Raw genomic sequence first — 26100 nt, 5'->3', positions numbered from 1 at the left:
AACTCTTAAGTTTCACAGCACAGGCTGGGTAAGGGGAAGCTGCCCCAAAGATGGGTCAGGTTGAAAGTCAGGGCTTAGAACCAGACATTAGGCCTGAATGACATGCCTTATTGGGCAAGAGAATTAACTCTTTAGTGATGTAAGATGCCCGGTCCAGCTGGGTCTCGTCTTGGCACTGATCAGGGCAAGTTAATTAGGTGTCAAGGACCTACTGCAAACAGCCAAGAGATGGGCTTTCCAGTCCCTGTTTAACATCGAGCACAGGTGACAGAAGCAAATATGAGTTTCTTTATGAAAAGAAAGACTGCCCACCACAGAGTAGACCCAGGGGCCGTGTTCTGTCCCCTTCATGTGAGTCCTTGTATTGCTGAACCTTATGAAAACCAGAAGTGAAGTTTCAAATACAGTGGATTAAAAATCTGAAATACATGTATCCTCACATTGAAAGTCTGGAGGCTTCTCAGTCGCTGCATCCAGGCAGGACTGTCCACTGCCTCGTGGCCCACCCTTTTCATGACCAAAGGCAGCAAGATAGCCCGCCTTAGGAACTAAGTGGAGCTAACCCAGGAGCACGCCTTGTGCATGTCTGCTCAGATTGCCTAAACCAGAGCAATTCCCATAACCTCCGAAGGTTCTTGAACCTTTGGGCATTAGAGCAAACCAGCTACATATAAGAGAAATGAAATTTTAAAAAGTGTACATATTCCAAGTAAGAAGTTTATTTGATCAAATGACAAAATATGAAGATATTTTAAACTATAAAGCTCTATTCAGACAAAATGTAAATTTATTATAAAGTAAGATAATATCCATGTAAATGGCACCTAAAAGCAGAAAGAATGCAATTCCTATAAATACTATGTCTTTATAAAGCATTCACAAAATTCTCAGGTACTTTAAAACTAGGTTGTAGGTATATTGGTAAACTCTCTAAATAGTGCTTAAAGTGGGTTTCTTAAACTTCCCCTACAGTATGTCATGGGGGTCCTGTAATGATCAGAGTGTCAGTGAGATGTGTCGTGAGTGTGGAACAAACTTGAGTTCCCCGCACAGTCCTATCCCTTCACATGGAGAATTGGAATTAAGTGGATGGGAATTTCTAATCACTCTAGTTGGGCATAATTAGAAAAAGGTTGTGAAACCAGGTTAGGGAAAAGGGAAGGGAGGGGAAACATGGCAGAGTCAACGGTTTCTGCAGAGCAGCTTTACAAATGACCAGGAAAATGGATTTAAAAACAGTAACAGTGAATCCTTGGAGCTGCACCCCAGGGTCTGGACCAACCAGCATGCCCAAGGGCTCGGCTGGGTGCCACGCACACTAGCATTACATCCTCACCAGAGGGCAAGGTCGTCACCTGGGTGCCCCACGGGCAGAGCTAAGTGTACAGTTACATAACTTTCCCTACTAAATATTTTTTCTAGCATCTAAGTGACTCTGCCTTTGAGGCCACGATAGGACCTGGGAAGCAAGAATCGGCAGCTCCAAGTTACAAAATCAGAAAAGCTTCAGGTGTGTGGAAGGAGAACCAGATGCGACGAAGGTGGTGTCTCCCGGTGGGCACAGCACACTGTTGGCAGCAAAGCACAAAGCTACAAAATGACTAAAGTGAAGTGAACCACAGGGAGACACAGAAAAGATCCCAGGAGGCCAAGGAGGTAACTGAAAAATAACTATATAGCACCCATTATTACTAATTTAAATCTATAAACATCATAGGGCTTGTGCTATTATTTTATAAATACAACATTTATGAGAGCTTGCAGAATATTATAAATGTCACACATTCTGGTATAAATGTTGGCTCCAGCTTCATACAAGGAACTTGATGTTACATTTCAACATAGTGGATTTGGGGTGATAGAGTAATTTTTGTAGGCCATTTTCTGGACCTTGGTCACACAGCTAAGTGAAGGCCAGAAAACACAGGAAGCATTTTATTGGTCACTTTGGCAACAGATGTGTTTTTTATCTACATGTTATACAAAGATACACTTGTGTCCATGAATCTATAAAAATCATCCATAGGAGATCTTTTATGTTTTCTTATCTGCTTCATTGCTATCAAGTCTAATGGGAGGACTACTCAATGGCTTTGGCTCCTTCACTGTCATCCTTAGAGGGATGTATTTACAGATAGTTTTATGTTTCCTATTCAAGATAAGTGGCTCTTTGAAGATTCCTAATCTTGAGATTATAATCTTCATTATCGATGACACTGACACACACAAACACATTAAAAAAGTAAATGACTTCATATCACCTAATTTTAGCAGTGTGCTTTTAAACAGTGTGCTTTTCCAGCACTACAGAAAATAACCTCTAAACACATCCAGGTTGATCATTAGAGATGCTCCCCTCTGCTGTCTAAGGTTGATTAAGTGAGACGCGTCTGAAAATGGGTCAGGGTAAGAAAATCTCAGGGTTCTATGGACTCACATAACATTACAAATATGGCTTTTGTAGAATCTAAGATTGCTTTCTACTTAGACAAGGATGTAATATCTAATTACTCTGTTGAACGATTTTATAAATTAGTCCTATGCATGTATAAACTCAATGGCCCACATAGCGTCACTTCAATAGTTAAAGTGGTGTTAACATCATTACTTCATACACTTGATTCAGGCACTGAGAGAGTTCAACCTGCTATATCTTACATCTTAAAGTCAAGGTAAAGTCATTCATTCACCTTTGTTTCATTTCCCCAAAATAAAATCTTAATTTAGCAAACAGAAGAGACCACTACAGCAGAAAGTGAAATCAGCCTTTCTATGGTGAGGTTAACAAGCTATACATTTGATGGATGTGTTAGCTGGATACCCAGTCTGTGGAATTTTTCTCAGTGAGTGATCAAGCATGTAAATTTGACTCAATTGAAATTACTAAAATAACTGGCTTTAAAAAATGAGTTTAGGAAAATGAAGTGACCCTGGAGTACTTAAGTTTTAAATCTTCTCTCATAGAAATCACCTCTTGGCAAAAGATGCTTTTGGCTCAGCTCACCTGAAAATAATTTCATATGAACTTTTCTTGTTATTTAACATAATGGGACTAACTCAGAGTTGGAGTACACAAAATAAAGATAGAGGGGCACGATGGAGCACAGCTGTTCAGGGGGACTTCCCCCAAATGGGTGGCCTGTGAAGGGCCACAGTCACACTGACCCGCTAGATGACTTACGCAAATTTCCCAAGTACCACCGTGTCTGGAATCACAACTGGTGGAAAAGAGAGATCTAGAATCAAGGTCCTCACAGCACTGTCTGGGTTGGGTGATTACGGCAGAGTTTGTGGTGGACTGTCTGCCTCACAGCTGTGTCTCCGTTTGCAGCCCTGGCATCTGGTATCTCACACACACACAGTAAGGAGCCATCTGTGCCCCTGGAGGAAACATCTGAACGTCAGAGTAGTAGCCAGAGAGTGCAGTGGCTCTGTCAGCCTCATCATTCTGTGACACTTCTTTGGCCGCTTGACTGCTGTAATGTGCTTCCTACAGCAGAGCATGGGGCGAGATGGCTCTACATCACACCCTTAGAAGGGTGACCCTGAGCTCACTCAGAACTGCTCCCACCGTTACCTTTCCAGGTCTAGGGTTCATCCCAACTTCCAAACAGTGTAATATCAGGGTAATGTGAGTAAAGTCTGACGAGCTTTGTCCATTATCAACCTATCCATACAGTGTCCACAAATGTAAGATATTCTAGTAGAATGATGTATCTGGCCTGAGAGAAAAATATACATGAGTCGCACCACATCTTTCTTTAAAATTTTCCAGCCAGAAAATCCACTGAGCAAAGCCTGAGATTCCCTGCTTTTTTTTTAAAAAACATTCCCTCCACCTCAATCAAATGGACAACCCCATTGCTACAGCAGAGAATAAACTCTCTGATGAAAGTGAACAACAGCTTGGAAAGATAAAGTGAAGGGGTTTGAAATGACAAAGCAGTAAGATTTTTTAAAATTTAAATGATATCTAGAAAACACTGTGAAAATGTCTCTCTCAAAAATAGCACACATTTTAGTCAGAAGGCTCAGTGAAACTGAAAGCTGACCAGTAAAAAGTGAAGGTAACCTTCCCATTTTTGAATTTCCCTCACTTTCCTGCCCTCCGACTCTACCAAGCTGAGTATATGAAAGCAGAAAAAAAATCTAAAAGCCATGAAAAAGTGCTGGTATTTTTCAGGATCTCTCCAAGACAGTTTCCCTCTGGGTAACTTGAATCCTGTCTTGGGATCAAGGCCACTGACGAACTTTAAATGTATTTGGAGGTGCAGGTTCAAAGACGTCGTCGTCATCTTCCACCCCTTCTTCTATCGGTTTCATCCTGGGCGAGGCTCGCTGGTGTGGGGATGGTACATCTGTCAAAGACACAGAAAGGAAAACCACTTAATGTACAGCCTGCCCTGATACTGGCATGATGTATCAGTGAAAAACTCCAACTGGAAAATAAAACTCTCTGGGAGACTATAGCTGGCACCAGGAATGCAGTTTCCCTAATACTGCATTTTCTTTTATTTTTATTTAATTTTTAAAATTTTATTTATTTTTAATTGGGGGATAATTGTTCCACAATGTTGTGTTGGTTTCTGCCATACATCAACATTAAATTGAATTTTTATTTTATATTGGAGTGTAGTTGATTTACAATGCTATATTTCAGGTGTACAGTGAAGTGATTCAGTTATACATACATCTACCCTATTTCAAATTCTTTTCCCATATAGGTTATTACAGAATATTGAGTAAAGTTCCCTGTGCTATACAGTAGTCCTTGTTGATTATTTTATACGTAGTAGTGTGTATATATAGAGGTTTCTTTGGCTCAGCAAGTAAAAATTTGCCTGAAATGCAGGAGAGGCGGGTTTGATCCCTGAGTTGGGAAGATCCCCTGGAATAGGAAGTGGCAGCCCACTCCAGTATTCTCACCTGAAACGTCCCACAAACAGAGGAAGCTGGTGAGCTACAGTCCAAAGGGTTGCAAAGAGCTGGACACGACTGAAGCAACTGAGCTTGAGTGTATATATGTGAATCCCAAACTACTATTTTATCCCTCCTCCCTCCACCTTTCCCCTTTGGTAATCATAAGTTTATTTTCAAAGTCTGTGAGTCTGTTTCTGCTTTGTAAGTAAGTTCATTTATATCTTTTTTTTTAAATTTCACACCTGATATCATATGATATTTGGTTTACTTCACTTAGTATGATAATCTCTAGGCCCCTCCATGTTAATGCATGTGTTTGCTAAGTCACGTCAGTCTTGTCTAACTCTTTGCAACCCTATGGGCTATAGCCCACCAGGCTTCTCTGCCAATGGGGATTCTCCAGGTAAGAATACTGGGATGGGTTGCCATGCCCTCTTCCAGGGGATCTTCCAGACCCAGGGATTAAACCCGCGTCTCTTATGTTTCCTGCACTGGCAGGTGGGCTCTTTACCACTAGTGCCACCTGGGAAGCCCGGCAAATGGCATTCATTCATTCTTTTGTATGACTTAGTAATATTCTATTGTATATATGTGCCACATCTTCTTTATCCATTCCTCTGATGGACATTTGAGGAATGGACATTTCATTGCTTCCTCATCTTGGCTATTGTGCGTGTATCTTTTTGAATTATGGTATTCTTTGGATATATGCCCAAAGGTGAAACTGAAGGATCATATGGTAGCTCTGTTTTCAGTTTAAGGAAACTAAATACTGATTTCCATAGTGACTGCACAAATTTACATCCCCACCAACAGTGTATTAGGGTTCCCTGTTCTCCACACCCTTTCCGGCATTTATTAATTTGTAGACTTTTTGATCATGGCCTTCTGCCTGGTGTGAGATGATACTTCACAGTTCTGATTTTATCTGTCTAATAATTAGTGATATTGAGCATATTTTCACTTGGCTTTTGGCCATCTGTATGTCTTCTTTGGAGAAGTGTCTGTTGAAATCTTATTTTTAAAGTTATTCATTTAATATTGAGCTGCATGAGTTGTTTATATGTTTTAGAGATTAATTCCTTGTTGGTCGCACCATTTGCAAACATTTTCTCCCATTCTCTAGGTTGTCTTTTCATTTTGTTAATAGCTTCCTTTGCTGTGCAAAAGCTTTTAAGTTTAATTAGGTCTCAGTTGTTTATTTTGTTTTCTGGAGCAGATGGATTCAAAAATATATTGCTGTGATTTGTGTCAAAGAGTGTCCTGCCTATGCTTTCCTCTGGGAGTTTTATAGTATTCATTCTTAAATTTAGGTCTTTAATCCATTTGGAGTTTATTTTATGTATGATGTTAGAGAATGTTCTAATTTCATTCTTTTACATGTAGCTGTCTAGTTTTCCCAGCACGACTTATTGAAGAAATGGTCTCTTTTCCATTGTATAGTCTTGCCTCCTTTGTCATAGATTAATGGGTTTATTTCTGGGTTTCCTACCCTCTTCTCTTGATGTATATTTCTGTTTTGTGTGTGTGTGTGTGTGCGCCAGTACAACACTGTTCTAATTACTGTAGCTTTGTAATATAGTGTGAAGTCAGAGAGACTGATTCCTTCAGCTCCATTTTTCTTAAGTTTGCTTTGCCTTCTCGGGTTATGTTTCCATAAAATTCTTTTTTCTAATTCTGTGAAAAATGCCATTGGTATTTTGATGGGAATTGCATTGAATCTGTAGACTGCCTTAGGTAGTATAGTCATTTTAACAATATTGATTCTTCTAATCCAAGAACACAGTATATCTTTCTATCTGTTTATGTTATCTTCAATTTCTTTCATTAGTGTCTTAATAGTTTTCAGAGTACAGGTCTTTCATCTTCTTAGGTAGGTTTATTCCTAGGTATTTCATTCTTTTTGATGTGATGGTAAATGAGATTGTTTTCTTAATTTCTCATTCTGATCTTTCTTAGTGTATAGAAATGCAACAGATTTCTGTGTATTAATTTTGTATCCTACAACTTTACCAAATTCATTGATGAGCTCTAGTATTGTTTTCTGGTAGCATCTTTAGGATTTTCTATGTATAGTATCATGTTATCAGCAGACAGTCACAGCTTTACTTCTTTTCCAATTTGGGTCCCCTTTACTTCTTCTCTGATTGCTGTGTACGCCAAATCATTTGGGGCAAGACCAAATATTAGGGACCTTTTGGCATGGACTGAATGTCTTCGGACATTTTAGACAGCACTACATGGTCCTGTAAACATCAAGGACCTTAGCATGGACCAGATGTCTTATAGACCAATGTTCTGCAAGGCAGCAAAGTCAAGAAGCCGTTGTTAGTCCATGAGAACAGATGTAGAGAGGATGTCACTTCAGGTGCTTGGATGGTATAAGCTTCTCAAACATATGCAGTTCCCAGTGCTTTGCACCAAAGTCTGTTTAGGACTCAGAATGCATGTTCCTACATTAATATCATAGATGGTAATTTTAGTCCCTTGAAGGTGGATTTAACTCCTACTTTCCCTAAGGAATGGTTCTACTCTGAAACTATAGAACCTCCACCATCTGGAACATCATCCAAAAGAATATTTCTTGCCACCAACTGTCCAGTCACTCCCTGGACTTACAGGGGAGAGGGAGAGAGAGAAGGAAGGGCAAGGAGGAGAATCCAGGCATGCAGGAAGGAAGAGCTGGATGGAGCAAATATAACCCAGAAAAGCAGCTGCTGCTGCTAAGTCGCTTCAGTTGTGTCCGACTCTGTGCAACCCCATAGACAGCAGCCCACCAGGCTCCCCCATCCCTGGGATTCTATAGGCAATCCCAGGAACCTTCCTAGGAAAGGTTGCCATTTCCTTCTCCAATGCATGAAAGTGAAAAGTGAAAGTGAAGTCGCTCAGTCGTGTCCAACGCTTAGCGACCCCATGGGCTGCAGCCTACCAGGCTCCTCCGTCCATGGGATTTTCCAGGCAAAAGTACTGGAGTGGGGTGCCATTGCCTTCTCCACAGAAAAGCAGCAGAGGCCCTTATATCAAAGAAACCAAATAACCCATTCATTCTGTCTGTCCTTCATTCATTCATGCATTCACCAAATGCTAATTGAGCTTCTACTATAATGGACACCATGCTTGATGGAAGAAAAAAACAGTCTAAAAGTAAGAGTAGAAGTTATTATAAATGAGTGCATAGGCTTCTCAAGGTGCCTACTATTATAGCATACACAAACTCCCTCCTGTATAGTTCCCACATTCTGTGTCAGGCTCCACTTTATGAGGGTCTCCCTCAGCCCCACCCAGGCTTGTGCTATATTCTTGCTCTGCCCTCCAGCAGGGCGAGGTCAGTTAGCAATCAATATATCAGCAAATGCTGAACTCAGGCTAAGTGTAAGGTTGATGAAGGAGGAACAATGGGAGAAATCTGACTTTTCAAATACTTGCTCTACAGCAAAGAACAGTAGTGGGATCTTATGAAGACACAAAAAGGCAACAAGAAATTTATCAGGATCAGCTCTTAATCCCTAGCCAGAGGCAGCTGTGTACTCTACGCACAGGGGTGAGGGTGCAGAGCCAGTGGCCAAGACAGAGGCTCAGGAAACCCTTCCAAGGTTCAGATCCCTGCTGTGCAGCGTCCTGGCTGTGTGACCTGTCCTCCATTACTAAACCTCTCTAGGCCTGTTTCCACCTTTGTGGAAAGGAGACATTCACAGGACCTGCCTCATGGGGTTGTTCAGGGGATTAAACAAAATAATCATGGAATGTGCTTGGCACATATAAAATGTTGCTGTCATTTTTTTTCAAGATATATATATATTCCAACTTGGATAAAAAGTGTACATTGCTTATTTTAGATCGAATTTTGAGATCAGGATAAAGATACTTGGGAAAATGACTTCTGGGGACTCTGTTCCTTCCATTGACAGCTTCAGAATCAGTCACCATTGTTAGCACATCAATACCATCAAAGAAAGGATTCGTTTACATATAAATTATTTCACTTAAGTCTCTTTGGCGTATATAACATTTATCACTGTTTTCCAGTTAGAAATTCATATAACACCATTACATAAACAGTAAAATTTTTTTTGTTAATTTTATTGAAGTATAGTCGATGTACAATACTATAAGTTGCAAGTGTACAATATAGTGATTTACAATTTTAAAGGTTATATTCCACTTATAGTTATTATAAAATATTAGCTAGATTCCTGTGGTATACAAGATATATTTGTAACTTATTTATACATAGCAGTTTGTACCTCTTCATTCCCTACCTCTCTATTGTCCCTCCCCTTCCCTCTCCCCACTAGTAACCACTAGTTTGCTTTCTATAAGTCTGTCTCTTTTTTGTTATATTTACTAGTTCACTGTATTTTTTTTAGATTCCACACAGAAGTGATATCATACAGAATTTGTCTTTCTCTGTGCGACTTATTTCACTTTAGCATAATACCTTCCAAGTCTACTCATGCTGTTGCAAATAGCAACATTTCATTCTTTTTTTATGGCTGAGTTTTTTTCAGGGGTACAAGGGGAAGCAAAAAGTATATACAAAAAGTTATATACAGTAACTGTCATTTATTTTAACTATATAGTCATTGCCATCTTGGAAGATGCCATGATCCACAGCTACATCTTTCAACATAAAAGATCATAATTATACAGTGCAGAGCTGGACTTTGGCAGAGCTAGTGTGTTTGTCATATATAAATGGAAATTGTTCACTTTTCAACATTTGCAGTTAGTTAAAATACTGAGTTTGCAGGGAGACAACTACTGATGTAACTGGTAGAAAATTAGCTTCTATTAAAACAGTCTAGGAACACAATTCTGCCTTGAGCACAGCATGGGAGAATCTCTCAGACATATTCTTTTTATCCTTTTTCACACAGGTTACAGCAGACATACCAAACATAACCTGGAATTTGCATGTGAATTATTCAAATGGCAATGTAACCTATCTGTGTGACCTTGGGCAGGTTACTTCACTTCTCTGTGCCCCAATTTCTCTATCTGTAAAATAAAAGTCATAATAATGGCATGTATTTCATATGGTTGTTAAGAGGATTACATGACTCAAACTTATTAAATTCTTATATCTGTGCCTAGGATATCATAATCCCTTTGTAAATATAAGTCAGTAAAATGACTTAATAATATGGCCTTAGGAGAGCAATGGCCTAAATCATTAGAAAACTTGTTAAAATTCATCATCGCTCATAGGAATAGCAAATAAAGGAAATGAGACTTGTGCTCAAGTAGCATTTTGTGTTGCTCAGTGTAAGAGTGCAGCAAAATTGTCTATTATTTTTTTAAGAAAAACAATAGCCATGACTTCCATCATATTTGTAGCCTCAAGTTATGATTGAATCTCATGAAATATTAACTTAGGCTGAGTATCTGCAATCAGATAAACCCTGAGAACAAGCAAAATGGCATGCCTACGAGCATCATGCCAAATCAATTATGCAGAGCATCCAGACGTACGAAGACCTACGATACACATAACACGAACATGCCCATTGCGTTTTGGCTGGGCAAGTGGGGAGAACTGGTCTGTAGATTTTAAGCCCATCTATCAAACTAGAGAACTAAACGTATAGAACTATCCAACCAAAGGCATGGAACTACAGGTTCTATAGCAATCTGAGATAGTTATCCACGTTGGGGCCAAAATGTTATCTGCCCCTTTAGCTACCTCACCAATCACTGCCTTTTTCTGTTGAGAGAGAATGAAGAGAGGAACCAATATAACTAGAAATGACGTAGAGAAACTCTGGAAGAACTTTTAGCTTCTCTATTGTCAACTGAAAAAAAAAATGCACAATTAAAAGTTGAGAACTATGTTTTATTTGGCAGACAAAACTGAGGACTTAAGCCCAGGACATAGTCTCTCAGATATCTGAGAGACTGGTCCCAGGAGGGAAGGGAGGGGCCTGGATATACAGGATTTTTTGTAACAAAGACCAGGTAGTCAGAATATCAAAAGGTTACTGTTAACTAAAGAAAACCAGACATCTCAAGTAATTTAGCACTTTTCTATGTATGAGAAGATGCAAGAGTTTGCACTGACTGAAATCACTCCTTTGCCGTGCACCTCAGCTGTCTGGGGCCAGTGTCCTGTGCTTTTTCATCCTGAGTCTCCTCAGGGTGTGTGATCAGGGTGGCTCCAGTGGTAACTGCTATGTGTCAGGCATCCTGTTTGAATCTTGAGTTCCCTCGGGGCTCACCATCAGGGTGGCTGTCATGAGATGACTTGACAACGGCAATATCTTGTTTACTGATACGACGGGAAGCATTTTTTTTTTTTCATTGATGCGTGCTCAGTCAAGAATCCTGGAGTGGGTTGCTATGCCCTACTCCAGGGGATCTTCCCACCCCAGGGACTGAACCCACATCTCTTTTGTCTCCTGCATTGGCAGGCAGATTGTTTACCACTATTCTGAGAAAGAATTTATTCTGTTCCCACTCTATTTGCCTGAGAAAGGAAGAACTGTAGTCTTAGGATGTAACATTAAAAAGTAAAGCAAGAGTTAACTTCCAGTCCTGGGGTGACATCCAGGGGCCCCCCTCCCTCCTGGCCAACTTGCAATGTCCCAAATCCAGCCCAGTGTTTTCCTCCTCTTCTCTTGCTTTTCTCTCCTCGTGAACTGGTTTCTCCACTCTCCCCACCAAATTCCTCTCCACTCCGCAAGGTGAGCCTCAAGCCCTACCTCCTTCATTTGTAGTCTTCCCTAATTCCTTCTCTGGGGAGATTCTGTTTTCCACCACAAGACAAGTACTTGCATCCCTCCCTTACTAGAAAACAGGCATCTTGTGGACTGTCATCACAGCCTTTTCTCTCAGGCAGCCTCTCTGAAGTACCCACATGTAGCTAGGTCCTTGATAACTACTTAGTACATGAGAAAAATCCCGCTCCAAAACTCTGCATGGGGCCTTCCCTGAGGACGTGGGGAAACCACACAACCACACACTGAACTCTGATGGGTCAAGTCAGTGGGCCACCACCAGTGGCCCTCAAAGCATGCAGGTCTGTTTACAGTAAAACCTCACTGCAAAAAGTGATTGTTATCACTGCCTTCTGTACTACACGCCTTGAGGGAAATCACTCATATCACTGATGATTCGACAGTGCTTACAGCCCAGGCAGGAGTACCGTCCGTCCGAGTCAGCATCAGCGAGGTGCATCGGTGCTGTCACCTGCTACAGAGTTTTCATCCAGTCGGCCTAGACAATCCCCAAGGGACTACCTTGTGCAAGAGGCTAGGTTAAATGTTAGGGAAATCAAACCAAACCTAGTTTCTGCCTTTGTCTTCTCAGAAACTCCATTGTACAATAGAGGAGCAATTCATCCTCACGGCATCCATATCAGTATTTCTACTTTATACTCAGAGGCTAAAGCAGAGACCACCTGGACACCTAAGAAAAAAGAATAAATAGCTGGGAGATGATGTGGATGAACCCCGTTCCCACCAGAGAGGGAACCACTGAGAAACAGAACTGGCCAGGGCAAAGCAGGAGACGCTGACAGCCCAGCAAGATTGACAGCTAAAGATTTTTTTTTTCCACACGGAGAAGACTAAATTCAGGCTGTATGGTGCATTAGAGCCCACAAGTCCCCTCATCCCAGTTCCCACCACTGCGCCTGTTGCTGTTTTCTCCATCGAGCAGACGGATGCACTGGAAAGTGACCGGAATGAAGCCTGACTTACAGCTGCCAGAAGCCGCCAGCGCCAGCAGGCTGTCTGAGCCCCGAGAGGAATCGGAGTCTCAGAGAGAGCCCACTCTTTGTCTCAGCCTCAGGTGGCCTGGCTTCTGTACCACTAAGAGCCAAGTATGACAGTCATCTGGCCCTACCTGGGAATCGGCCACAGTCGCAGCCAGGAGCTTCCTGGAGAAGGAGTTCACTGACCCTGACCTGGTGGTCTCTGCCCTCTGTAGGAGAACCACTGGTTCAGTGGAAAGACTCAGAGGCCATCACCATGCTGCCAGAAATCATTTTTGGCCACTAATGAAAACCCAATTTGGAGTGTGAACAACAACAACAAAAGAATATCCTGCTTCAAGGGGACTAGTTATATTTCAAAAATTGAGTGTTAATAAAAATTCTTTCTGCAAGCTTGCCCAGTTTTTCACTAACCTTGTGCACTGATGCATCATCAGAAGTTTGCCCAGAAGGCCCAATATCTTCCCTAAGTGTGAGAGCATGAGGAGAGAACAGAGGGAGAAATTGAGCTAATCTTTAGCTAAGTGCATTTTCAAATTACTTTTGCCTCTCAAGGACATGACGATGAGGTTCATGACCTCTGTATAATGCTTCACTTTTCATTTATTCCAAATTCTAGAGGGGCACATAATTCCATCTCCATAAATTTTCTAGGAAACTGATTTTTATCCTTCTTTTAAAGCCAGTTCTACAGTTGAGACACAGAAGTGGTTAACTGTATCTTTGACATTTATTATAATCAAGAAGCGATAACTAGCATTATTTTTGGCTTTTAGTTATCAATATCATCCAATTGCCCCTGGCTGCCAATTAACACAATTTATTCTAAAAGTAAATAAAACAAATGTCTCAGACTGAACTTCAATCCAGACTTATCAGGTGTGAACTTGTTAAACAGCTACATCAAGAATTACTTTTGCTTAGCAAAAAAAAAAAAATTCTGTCAAGAAGACATATACTTGCTTGCATAGATAGCAAGGCCTGGAGAACACACACAGCAGAGCAGAACTGACTCAGCTGTGTGCCAATTCGGTGTGTTAGGTGGGAAAGAGAATGGGAGCACCAGGTAGCCATCCTGCTTAGGATGTAAGAGAGTAAGATAAAAAAACATGGGCTCTGAGCAAATGCAGAAGACAGACTTAGAGGAACCAAACAGTGGACACCTCTACTCATGCCAGACCACAGCAGGACACCCACAGGCGGCTTTGGATCCAGGAAGCAGGGTCTCTTCTCAGCACACCTGCTTAGCAGCTTGTGCGTGAACCTTGCTGAAAAGAAAAGGAGCTGGCAATGAAGAAGCACTTTGCGTCCTTGAGGGTTGTTGCCGGCAGAGGCAAACCAGCCAGGCGCCTCCACGGAGGATGGGCTCAGGCTGCCCTGCCAGGCCTTGTACCTTAAAGTCCCGAATTAAACACAGGAAGCCTTCTTATACACAGACCCAGGGGATCTTACATAACCATCCGTCCAAACTCTCCTATAAGTGCTAAAAAATTAGGTAGGAGAAATGCCCTTTGACAGAACTCTATCCTTATTGAGCTTATTTCTATTTTGGTGTGCTTCTGATTACATGAGGGCCTGAGGGCTTCTCCTTGCAGGAGAAAGTAAACAGACATAGTTGTTCTTATTAAATCCAGAGTGAAGGTCACACTTGTTCCAGAGAATGAGTAAGTGACCTCAAGTTTGATCTTTAAGTAAGCAAAGGACCATGATATGAAGTTTGTCAAGTGACTTCTCTCTCTGCTTCAGAAATTTTAACAAGGAATGACACTTTTATAAACTCTCCAGTATAATTGTGGTAAGATGTTTTTCCCCTTTCCTTTGTTAACTTTGATGACATTTTCTTCATTCCTTTCAAAGTGTTCTTTTATTATGTTTAACCATCTGGCCGACTGCTTTAACAAGTAATTAAAAACCTTACAGGGGTTTAGAATTTTAATTAGATTATACATTTTTTGATGTATGAGGATGGGGAAAAATGTAATGGCTTTTTTGCTAGAAAAGGATTATCATCCCCTTTATGCCTTTGCCTTATGTATAAGACTTTGTTAAATTTAAAAAATGTGTTTTTCATTGAGGTCATAAGATTATTTCAGATTGTAGAAACTGAGTTTGGATGGAAGTTTTCTGAACAATTATACTGAAGAGTAGGTATGCCTTTAGACCTAATTTCCTTAAAGGGACTCAGCACCACTGAGGGACTCAGCAAAGAATTATACAAATTATGGCAAATGGGGAGGATTAGGAGGCTAGTGGCTCTCAAGAGGAGGTTCTCAGATCAATTCCTGGCTTCTCAGATGGGTGGTCGGGGCCCTGAGAGGCCGGGCAACAGGTGTGAGTAGTCAAGGAATAGCCTGAGTCCTCTCCTGCACTAAAGAGAAAGCTTTAGGGTTGCAGAGCTGGTGGATAAGCTCAAGGGAACAGGAAAGGCAGTTCAAGGATGACAGCTGTGTAGCAGAGCCAGAGAATCACCAGTTTGGGGTGAGGTAGGAGGGTAAGAGGCTTCATGAGGAAGGTCTGAGACAAAGGGGACATGGAACTGATGGCCGGGGAGAATAAGGATGTGAGACCAAAAAGGTAAGGATAAGGAAAAAGAGAGGCCACTAGAGATACCCATGAAAACAAAAAGCAGTAGGAAAAGGCATGGCTCAAATATCAAATAACTACTCAGACTTTAAGAAGAAATGAAATGATTCACCCAAAGCAAAAAGCCACTAGCAGATATTGGGGATCTGGTGAATAGGACGGTCCTGACAGCTAGGCATAAAAAAAAACTTTAAAGGAAAAAAGGAGAGGCATGGCAGGAAGTAAACTACTGTGGCATTATTTGTGTTTTTACAAAAGGAGAATCCATTTGAACTTATCAGAAACAGCCTCCTTTGAACAGATCAAGAATCATGATGACATTGGAACCCAAAGAAAGCAATGTAGTCACAGCCCACTATTCTGAATAAAGCATAATGTCAATATTATTCATTTGCCTTAAACTTTATAAAATAAGCCATGGATGAAGCAAGGAAGACCTAACTACAATTGGCAGAGAGAATAATCATATTTAATACCTTTTAAACCATGAACTTCCAGATGTTCAAGCTGGTTTTAGAAAAGGCAGAGGAACCAGAGATCAAATTGCCAACATCTGCTGGATCATCGAAAAAGCAGGAGAGTTCCATAAAAACATCTACTTCTGCTTTATTGACTATGCCAAAGCCTTTGACTGTGTGGATCACAATAAACTGTGGAAAATTCTGAAAGAGATGGGAATACCAGACCACATGATCTGCCTCTTGAGAAATCTGTATGCAGTTCAGGAAGCAACAGTTAGAACTGGACATGGAACAACAGACTGGTTCCAAATAGGAAAAGGAGTACGCCAAGGCTGTATATCGTCACCCTGCTTATTTAAGTTCTATGCAAAGTACATCATGAGAAATGCTGGGCTGGAAGAAGCACAAGCTGGAATCAAGATTGCCGGGAAAAACATCAATAACCTCAGATATGCAGATGACACTACCCTTACGGCAGAAAGTGAAGAGGAACTAAAAAGCCTCTTAATGAAAGTAAAAGAGGAGAGTGAAAAAGTTGGCTTAAAGCTCAACATTCAGAAAACTAAGATCATGGCATCTGGTCCCATCACTTCATGGCAAATAGATGGGGAAACAGTGTCAGACTTTATTTTTGGGGGCTCCAAAATCACTGCAGATGGTGAGTGTAGCCATGAAATTAAAAGACGCTTACTCCTTGGAAGGAAAGTTATGACCAACCTAGATAGCATATTCAAAAGCAGAGACATTATTTTGCCAACAAAGGTCCATCTAGTCAAGGCTATGGTTTTTCCAGCGGTCATGTATGGATGTCAGAGTTGGTCTGTAAAGAAAGCTGAGCGCCGAAGAATTGATGCTTTTGAACTGTGGTGTTGGAGAAGACTCTTGAGAGTCCCTTGGACTGCAAGGAGATCCAGCCAGTCCATCCTAAAGGAGATCAGTCCTGGGTGTTCACTGGAAGGACTGATGCTGAAGCTGAAACTCCAATTCTTTGGCCGCCTCATGCAAAGAGCTGACTCATTGGAAAAAAACCTGATGCTGGGAGGGATTAGGGGCAGGAGGAGAAGGGGACGACAGAGGATGAGATGGCTGGATGGCATCACCGACTCGATGGACATGAGTTTGGGTAAACTCCGGGAGTTGGTGATGGACAGGGAGGCCGGGCGTGCTGCGATTCATGAGGTCACAAAGAGTCAGACACGACTGAGCGACTGAACTGAAACTGAACTGTACATTTAAAAAATGGATAAGATGGGTAATTTGTGTGTTACATGTATTTTACCACATTAAAAAACAATTCAGCAGAAACCAACACAACATTGTGAAGCAATTTTCCTCCAATTAAAAAAGCATAAAAACTTCTGTGCAGCAAAGGAAACTATAAACAAGATGAAAAGACAGCACTCAGAATGGGAGAAAATAATTGCAAAGGAAGCAACTGACAAAGGATTAATCTCCCAAAATATGTAAGCAGCTCATGTAGCTCAACATCAGAAAAACAGCCCAATCAAAAAATGGGCAGAAGATCTAAACTGACATTTCTCCAATTAAGACAACAGATGGCCAATAAACACACGAAAAGATGTTCAATATCGCTCATTATCAAAGAAATGCAAATCAAAACTACAAAGAGGTATCATCTCACACCAATCAGAATGGCCATAATCAAAAAGTCTACAACATTATATGCTGGAGAGGGTGTGGAGAAAAGGGAACCCTCTTGCACTTTTGGTGAGAATGTAAATTGATACAGCCACTAGGGAGAACATTATGGAGATTCCTTAAAAAAACTAGGAATAAAACTACCATATGATGGAGCAGTCCAGCTACTGGGCATATACCCTGAGAAACCACAATTCAAAAAGACACAAGTACCCACCTCAACATTTGCTGCAGCACTATTTACAATCAGATCAGATCAGATCAGTCGCTCAGTCGTGTCCAACTCTTTGCGACCCCATGAATCGCAGCACGCCAGGCCTCCCTGTCCCACACCAACTCCTGGAGTTCACTGAGACTCAGGTCCATCGAGTCAGCGATGCCATCCAGCCATCTCATCCTCTGTTGTCCCCTTCTCCTCCTGCCCCCAATCCCTCCCAGCATCAGAGTCTTTTCCAATGAGCCAGGACATAAAAGCAACCTAGATGTCCAATGACAGATGAATGGATAAAGAAATTGTGGTACATACATACAGTGGAATATAACTCAGCCATAAAAAGGAATGAACTGGAGTCAGTTGTAGTGAGTTGGATGAACCTAGAGCCTGTTACACAGAGTGAAGTAAGTCAGAAAAACAAATATTGTGTATTAATGCATATTTATATGGAATCTAGAAAAATGGTACTGATGAACCTATTTGCAGGGGAGGAATGGAGATGCAGACATAGAGAATGGACTTGTGGACCCAGTGCAGGAAAGGGGGTGGGATGAATTGAAAAGCATTGATATATATATACACTACCATGTGTAAAACATGTTGAGAAGTTGCTATATAACACAGGGAGCCTGGCCTGGTGCTCTCTGATAACACAGAGGGGTGGGATGGGCTAAGAGGGAAGCTCAAGAGGGAGGAGATATATATATATGTATAAAATGTTGACTAATTTGCATTGTTGTATGGCAGAAACCAACACAACGTTGTAAAGCAGTTTTCCTCCGATTAAAAAATAAATAAGAAAAAAGAAGGAATAGAAATATGTTTTCAACCTTGATTGTTGAAAAGTTAAAGAAGAGACAGGAGTTTGAAGGTAGAAGGGGAAAGAATAAGTAACTGTAGGAAAGCTAATGTCCTCACCTTAGAAGTGTGCTTCAGAGAGAAAGGACTTCCCGGGTGGCTCAGATGGTAAAGCGTCTGCCTACAATGTGGGAGACCCGGGTTCAATCCCTTGGTTGGGAAGATCCCCTGGAGAAGGAAATGGCAACCCACTCCAGTATTCTTGCCTGGAAAATCCCATGGACGGAAGAGCCTGGTAGGTAGGCTACAGTCCATGGGGTCGCAAAGAGTCGGACATGACTGAGCGACTTTCTTTTCAGAGAGAAAAAGGAATAGAGGTTTATATATATTATTTAATGTTATAAATGTAAACAATAAAGGGATAAAGACTAGTCATATTTTATACTGAGCAGAAGCGCGAAGGGAAGTTAAAAGTGAGCTAAGTTAGGTTAGAAGATAAAGGTTAGGAGGATAAATCAATAAATAACAGCACACTATTTAGCATTTTGGACAAAAATTGTTCCAATATGATTGCTCTTAAAGACTGGTTAGGTGGGAAGGGGTCAGTTCTTTTCACTGAAAAAAAATTTTTTATTATTTGATAACTGTATATTAACTTGATAATTTTAATTTTATTTTATTAAAAGACTGAAAGTACACAGCCCAATAAAATTCTTTTACAGTCATTTCACAGATGAGAACATGCTGGGTGAGGAGAGAGGCCGTTTAAAGAACTGGTGAGGGCCGGGGCCCTGGAGACGGTCCCGCAGCCAGGAGGAGCTTGTGCGCTAAGGTCCCAGAGGAGATGAATGGCATATTCCTTGCCATGAAAAGGGGGAAATACAACACTTACCTTGTGAAGGTAAGTGAAGATGAAATGAGAACATGTATGACAGTGGTCAGGATGTGTCAGTGGCTGCAACAGGGGCTGAATATTCCCAAACAAGTTTACACTCATGCACGGGTATTTGTAAGGTCAGAGGCAAAGCAAGACCTTGGAACCAATTCAGTACTTCTTAGTTTCAGGGCTGGCGAGCGGCCCTGAGCAGGTTATTTAACCTCCCTAAGCTGCACTCTGCTCATCTACGAAGTGGGGGCACTGCTTTTCACTAGCCCTTCTGGTGGGTCCGAGAACAGTTCTCAGGCTCATCTCCGGGTCCCTACTGCCTTTCCACCTTCCCTATAATCCTGTTTGTAAGCCTACAGTTGTTCACAGGGGAAATGAAATACAAATTGGATTGAAAAGATTATTTCATGAAACTCAGAAGATGGAATTGGTTTTTTGTATATTTCCAGGTAAAGAAATATATAAGAGAGCTGAGGGAAACTTATTATGTCAGATAAGCTGCCTAGTCTTAGCAGACAAGAATACTAACCAGATGCAAACGAACTCAGCTTAGCACAGATCTGTACCCTAGGTCGGGCTTCCCTGGTGGCTCAAATGGTAAAGAATACACCTGCAATGAGGAGACCTGGGTTTGACCCCTGGGTTGGGAAGATCCCCTGGAGAAGGGAAAGGCTATCCACTCCAGTATTCTGGCCTGGAGAATTCCATGGACTACAGTCCATGGGGTCCCAAAGAGTCAGATACGACTGAGTGACTTTCACTTTCACTTTTCCCTAGGTCATATGAAATTAGTAGACTGTCCAGAGCTCCTTCTTGACATTAACAACAACAAAAAAATACTCGAAAAGGCTTTTTTGGTCAGGAAGAAATATCTCTTAACTATTCCACAGTCTGTTAAAGAAATAATAAATTTTAATTATAATTTCTGAAAAACATGGTTTAAATTAGCAAAATCTTTCAAAGATGAGTCTAACAGGCTGGATCACCTACACTGACTCAGCATTTTTAAAAAACAAACAATAGGTTATTTAACTCCAATTAACTAAAATAAAGTTCTCAACTTGCAAAGAAACATTGTATGTCCACCTGTTGCCATGACAATGCCTGTGCTCAGCACCACTTATCATGATGGAATTGCCAAGAACAGTCAGTCTGCATGTGTGTTTTATATACTACGTGTAGGGAACTAAACCTGTAAGGAGGGGAAGACAGAGATGACAAGGCACCTCGATGAGCACCTTGCTCCAGGAGCAGAGAGAAGAAAGCTTATACCTGTATAAGGGCATTAAATCCTCCTCACACATCCTGGACAACCTGTCTCACAATCACACTTCCAAACATGGAACTCAAGCAAATGAAGCAACAGGAGAGCAAAAAAGAATTAAACAGCTTTAAGAGCTGTGTTGTGATTCTGCCATCACTGTCTTCCCTCAGCCACGAGTGGCAGTGACCCAAACAGCAGCTGCTCCTTCAGTGTCCAGAGTAAGGAGGACCCAGCAGCACCTGTGTGCACGTGAGAAAGAAAGAAAGCAGCCTCTCTATCGTAGCCAGAGGTTGAGGGAACTATCTGTTAGCACTGTGTCGTCTAGTGAGAGCTAAGATACCTCTCTTCCATGCAGACTGCAGTGAAAATTAAATGTGATTATGTTTAGAGAGTACCTGAAAAAATAGTAATTGCTATTGTCAATAAACGTGTGTTCCCTTCTTTCCACTAGCATTCATGAAGCTGATACTTACTGTTGCTGAGTCCAGCTGCCCTGGCTGCCCCCATGTGTACATCAAAAATCCGGAATAATCAGAGCTTAGGCATTTGTTTTGGGGACCTCACATGCTCAAAGCGTGCTGAATTTTGTTATTTCAGCCTGACAGTCCTAAGGGATTGGTTTTGTATTCTCTGTTTTACAAGGAATGTAAATTGGATAAGTTGATGCCCTATTGATGGGTTGGGCAAAAGAAAAACAAAAACAGCCTTCCGTAGTTCTGGGACAAAATCTAAGAAAAAGTAAGAACTAACCAATTTTTAATGAATCACATGGTAGGATGAATAATTCATAATTAATATCAGTGTTGTGCTCAAATACTAATGTCTTCCATTAAGCTGCAGAGGTGAAACTGAGAAACTCAGAATGAGGACTGTTAAAAGGAAGCAGGGATGAAGGTCCATCTGCTGTGCAGTTCACACACACACACACACACACACACACACACTCAAAACTATGCATATATGTGGCTCTATGCATTTACATCATAAGTGTAAGAGCTTGTGTAATAAACCTGAGGCTAAAATATATATTTAATAATTAAATAAACAACATAAGCAGGCTGTACACATTTTCAGTACAGCAAAGTGCAACTGAACAAGGGAACTGAGAAGGAAAGCTGCAGCCAGCCTCTTCAGACATGGACGTTTCAATTACCCATGCAGGAAACAGCCATTTGGATTAAACTCACAATTCACTATAAGGAAGAGGGAAGGAAACAGACCAGGAATTGTGCCCTGACAATCTGATATGACAGCTCATGTCAGATTAGAAAGATCATGCAATTTATTCCAAGTCATACAACTAATAATTATTAGAGCAAGGACCCCGGTCTGTATGCACAAGATGTGTGATCTATCCACAAGATACCCAGAAATCTAGGCTTCTGGAGGCAAGTATAGTACAGATGTTAATCTTGAAAAACTGTTCTCATTCTGTTTAAACAACATACCCTAGAGAATGTTTTCTTTTCTAAAATGTTAAAATGTCCAAAGGACTTCCCTGGTGGCTCAGACGGTAAAGAATTTGCCTGCAATGCAGAAAAACCAGGTTTGATCCCTGGATTGGGAAGATCCCTTGGATAAGGAAATGGCAACCCAGTCCAGTATTCTTGCCTGGAGAATCCCCATGGCCAGAGGAGCCTGGTGGGCTACAGTCCATAGGGTCACAAAGAGTCAGACATGAATGAGCAATGAACACTTTGACTTTCAAAATGTCCAAAAGCTTTAGATTATACAATAAAATACTACAGAAAAACCAAGCTGATTTTAAGAAAATGAATGGCTGTCCCATATACTGCTTGTTCTCAGGGCTTACTCAGCAATACTGTAGAACTATAAAAACTACAAAAAAGGCCATTCTACAGGAAGAATAATCACATACAATATTTCAGTGTAATTCCCCTTCTGCTGGCCTTTCTTAGAAATCACTGTACAAGTAATTAAGATGGGTCCATTGGAAAATGCTTATTAATGATCACCAAAATGTTTCAATAAGGCAGTAATACATCTGACATGCTAGTAGATTCAGAGTTTGGTCAACCTCAGTTGTACTTTCAAAAAGTTACTTTGGAATAAAATATAGCCATTTCCAGGTTCTCATCTGTATTATTTCTGAAATCTCCTTTAGGCCCATAATGCACTTCTGTGCCTAGTCTTTGCTTTGACACTTACACCAATTACATGGCCTTGTCAATTCCAGCAATACTGTGCAATACTTAAAATCCTTAATCCATTTTCTCTAAAGCATCCAAAGTTACAAGACCATTTACATACCTGTTTAGGATTGTTGAATGTGTATCTGATGTGTATCTGGATGTTCTTAAAGTTACTTTGGTTTTACATATGATTGCAAAGATGAATAGTTTTTAGTTCATGCACTGAGAGAATCTGCCTGTCTGCTATTTCCCATGAATTGGTTCAACATTCTTACACTGCCATTATTGGAATAATTCTTATTATAAAATAATTTTAAGTATTAACATTAAGCATCTCTTGAAATAATTCTGTTTCATCTTATTAACCTCAACATCTGTGTCATTAGTGCTATTTAAAATGTTTTAAAGCAATCTAAGCTATAGCAGAATCTTGAAAAACTTGCCTTTTGGTGAATGAGGGGACTCACAGTGGAGCTCAGAGGCCTCCTTCATCTTCGGGAAAGTTCTGTTAACTGATCACCTGTTAACTCTAGGTGGTCACATTGAGATAACCAGCTGGCAGTATAACCTCCAGCTGTTGCTTCCCACCATTTTAAACACTGGGTGTAGTTTCCACAAAAATCATGAAAACAAGAAGACCATGCCCAGAAAGCCATATGGACTGTTTCATACTATTCCACTCAATAGTTTGAGAAAAGTATATGGCAAAACAAGTGGACAACTTCTGAAATGGAAATAGGAGTTCTAGAGTTAGATTTTAACTGATGGGCAATAGAGAAAAAAAGCTAGAAAAAGTGATTATTTTTATTGTTACCTTTAGGTTGTCAAATAATTTCAACTTGAAAAGTTACTTTCCTGATCAAAGTTGTCATTTGTCCTTTTCTAGCAACATCCATCAGAATCCCAGGGTGGGGATAACTTACGAAGAGAGGATACGCTGGAGGTGCCCCGAAGAAACTGGTGTAAGCCTTCTTCGTCTTCGCTGGAGCTGACTATACTGTTCCTCATTTCTAGCATGGACAACTGAGTGCAAAGGCTCAGCTGGTGGTCCAACTTTTTCATCTTCTGTAAAGCAAAGTTTTAAGATTTCTGAGTGCTACGGGACTTATATCATAGCTTTCCTGTAAGTAGCATTTACTTTTCCTTGAAATAAAGAACTGTTGGTACATAGTCCCAAATAAATAGTAGCTATAATTTTTTATTATAAGCTATTACTGCAAATACATTATAAAAATTTAATATACTCACTGGACTATTTATTAATCTGAAAAATGCTAAGCACCAACCTAATTTGATAACAGCCTAGACAAGATAACTTGAAGAGTGCACGCACCCATACTCATAGTCCCTGGGGAACAATACTTATGGAAACAATGTTTTGCAAGTTCTCTTCTGTACTCATTTAAATTTCTTTCTCATCAAACATGGGGAAATGAAGATCAAATTGTTGAAGATCCATACAGCTCTGAAATGCCTAACTGAATGGTCACAGGCTTCCATCCTATACCTCTCTTGTCACTTATGGGTTTTCTGGAAAAGGACCTGATCAGTAGGATGTGCAAGACTGGAAGACACAGGGTTAAAATGCCAACCACCTGCTTGCTGGGGTTGATCAGCATTTATCAGTCTGCCCTGCCTCCCCTGGCCTACACACATCGCCCTTAGTCCTCCGTCTCAATTACCATCTTCTTTAGATTCCTTGAAAGACATATTATGAAGAGGACAGCACATCCTCACTACACATGAGGTGTATGACATGCGCAGACACCTCACTAGGTCATGGGAAATATAATAATTACATGGTATTTTCTTACTCTTGAGAAATGATCCCCCGAAGGGTCTCTCAATTATAAGCATCCCTACTTCATTTAACAAAGAACTAATTCATGATTAGTTAATGAAGATTCAGGAACCTATACACTGCATAAAGGAGGGATACCTCACTCTACATATTTAACAAAGTAAAAGGACTCAGAAAAATACGTACTTTATCGTTTAAGGTGGGATCATTCAATGAGTAGAGCTTGTTTGTAATGTCTTTTCCTATTAGATACCTAAATATTTCATACAGAAAAGGCTCTGATTCCAGAAAGTACGTTAATCTTTCTCTTGACCAGCATAAAAGTCTGCAATTATCATCTGCAATAATGGTGACCTGCCAAAGAAACAGAAAGAAAAATGTATATGAATTATGGTGTCAGTAATGTGGGACAAGGGAAGAGTAGAATAATTGAGTGGATATTATTGTAGCAATGTTTTATCATATAAGTTAAAATAGGATTCATAAACATAAGCTTCTATAAATATAACATTATATTTAAAATCAAGCAGTCTGTACTGGGCTTCCCAGTGTACAGTGAAGAACCCGCTTGCAGTGCAGGAGACATAAGAGATGGAGGTTCAATCCCCAGGTCAGGAAGATCCCCTGGAGGAGGGCATGACAACCATTCCAGTATTCTTGCCTGGAGAATCCTCATGGACAGAGGAGTCTGGTGGGCTATGGTCATTGGGTTGTAGGAAGTCGGACATGACCAAAGCAACGGAGTGCCATCGGCAGACTAAATGAAAATAAAGTCTTCAGGTTTTGTTGTTCTGTTTTGTGAGGTCTGGTGATAGAAGATTGGCCTCCATGTCAATAGCACTGCTAGAGTATACTGGACTGATGTCCCAATTGGGTGTTCAGGATGGCTAAATATTTCTTTATACCTGGATTATTATACTAGAGAATGAAAAAATGAACTCATGTGAATTGATTTTAGGACCCAGATTGTCATTGATGAACAAGGCTAGTAGGGGTCCTTTTTGGTTCCTTCTGTCATAGGTATTTCTCGTGTGTGGACTACCAAGGGTAGCACAATGGGGACACACAGAGAAGCCCCAGCCAGCTCAGAACTGGGAAGCATACTATTTCCTTTAGTGTCATTACATAAGAAAGTGGGAGAGTGTTGTAACTGCACTGTGCAGAGCTCAAATATTCCGTAAAGAAATCCTCTCTCCAGAATGAGGAGCTCATCCTCACATGCCCTTCCTCCCATGCAGGTCCTTCCATCAGCTTCACATGGCATGCCTATCACTGAACTCCAGCTCATCTGTGGACCATTCTCTCTCCTGAGCACCCTGAGGGCAGGGACTGCATCTTCATACTGAGTGCCTGGCTTTCAACACAGAGTGGTGCTCAGTGCAGATTTACTGATGAAGGAATTAACATATGAACACAAATACTTAAGGCAAAAAGTGTTTTTATATCTTTAACATTAAACCCAATGCCTTTCCAAGTGGGAGATTAATAAAAGTTTTCAAAATTGACATGAAGTCATATCTGGGCTCAGAGCAAATGTTTCCAAAGGAGCTCTTTACCCTTTGTTAGTCAGAACTAAATGTATTTCAGATGACAAGAAAACCCAGCTTCTCTCCTTGTGTCAGTGGCTGAAATCTGATCCTTAGTAACTCA

General features: G+C 40.8%; 1 protein-coding gene and 1 long non-coding RNA gene across 4 annotated transcripts in view; one reads left to right on the top strand and one right to left on the bottom strand.

Moving 5' to 3' along the window:
- Window positions 1-703: 703 nt before the first annotated feature.
- The window catches only part of BVES (blood vessel epicardial substance), a 50766-nt gene continuing 25369 nt past the window's right edge, over window positions 704-26100 (bottom strand). For all 3 annotated transcript variants that reach the window (XM_027551317.1, XM_027551316.1, XM_027551318.1), the window contains exons 6-8: window positions 24637-24804; window positions 23573-23714; window positions 704-4358 (exon numbers count right to left, since the gene is read on the bottom strand). In XM_027551317.1, the coding sequence (XP_027407118.1) occupies window positions 4234-4358; window positions 23573-23714; window positions 24637-24804 (435 nt within the window). In that variant the 3' untranslated portion in view covers window positions 704-4233. The remainder of the gene's footprint in view (window positions 4359-23572; window positions 23715-24636; window positions 24805-26100) is intronic.
- Window positions 11271-23616, top strand: LOC113898310. The gene is made up of 3 exons (XR_003512605.1): window positions 11271-14426; window positions 19069-19247; window positions 23536-23616. It is a non-coding gene; the product is annotated as an uncharacterized LOC113898310 (long non-coding RNA).

Source organism: Bos indicus x Bos taurus, chromosome 9 (genome assembly GCF_003369695.1).
Source record: "Bos indicus x Bos taurus breed Angus x Brahman F1 hybrid chromosome 9, Bos_hybrid_MaternalHap_v2.0, whole genome shotgun sequence".
Classification (NCBI taxonomy): Eukaryota; Metazoa; Chordata; class Mammalia; order Artiodactyla; family Bovidae; genus Bos; species Bos indicus x Bos taurus.
Note: the sequence above shows the minus strand (reverse complement) of the source record. Positions and strands in the feature narration are given on the sequence as shown.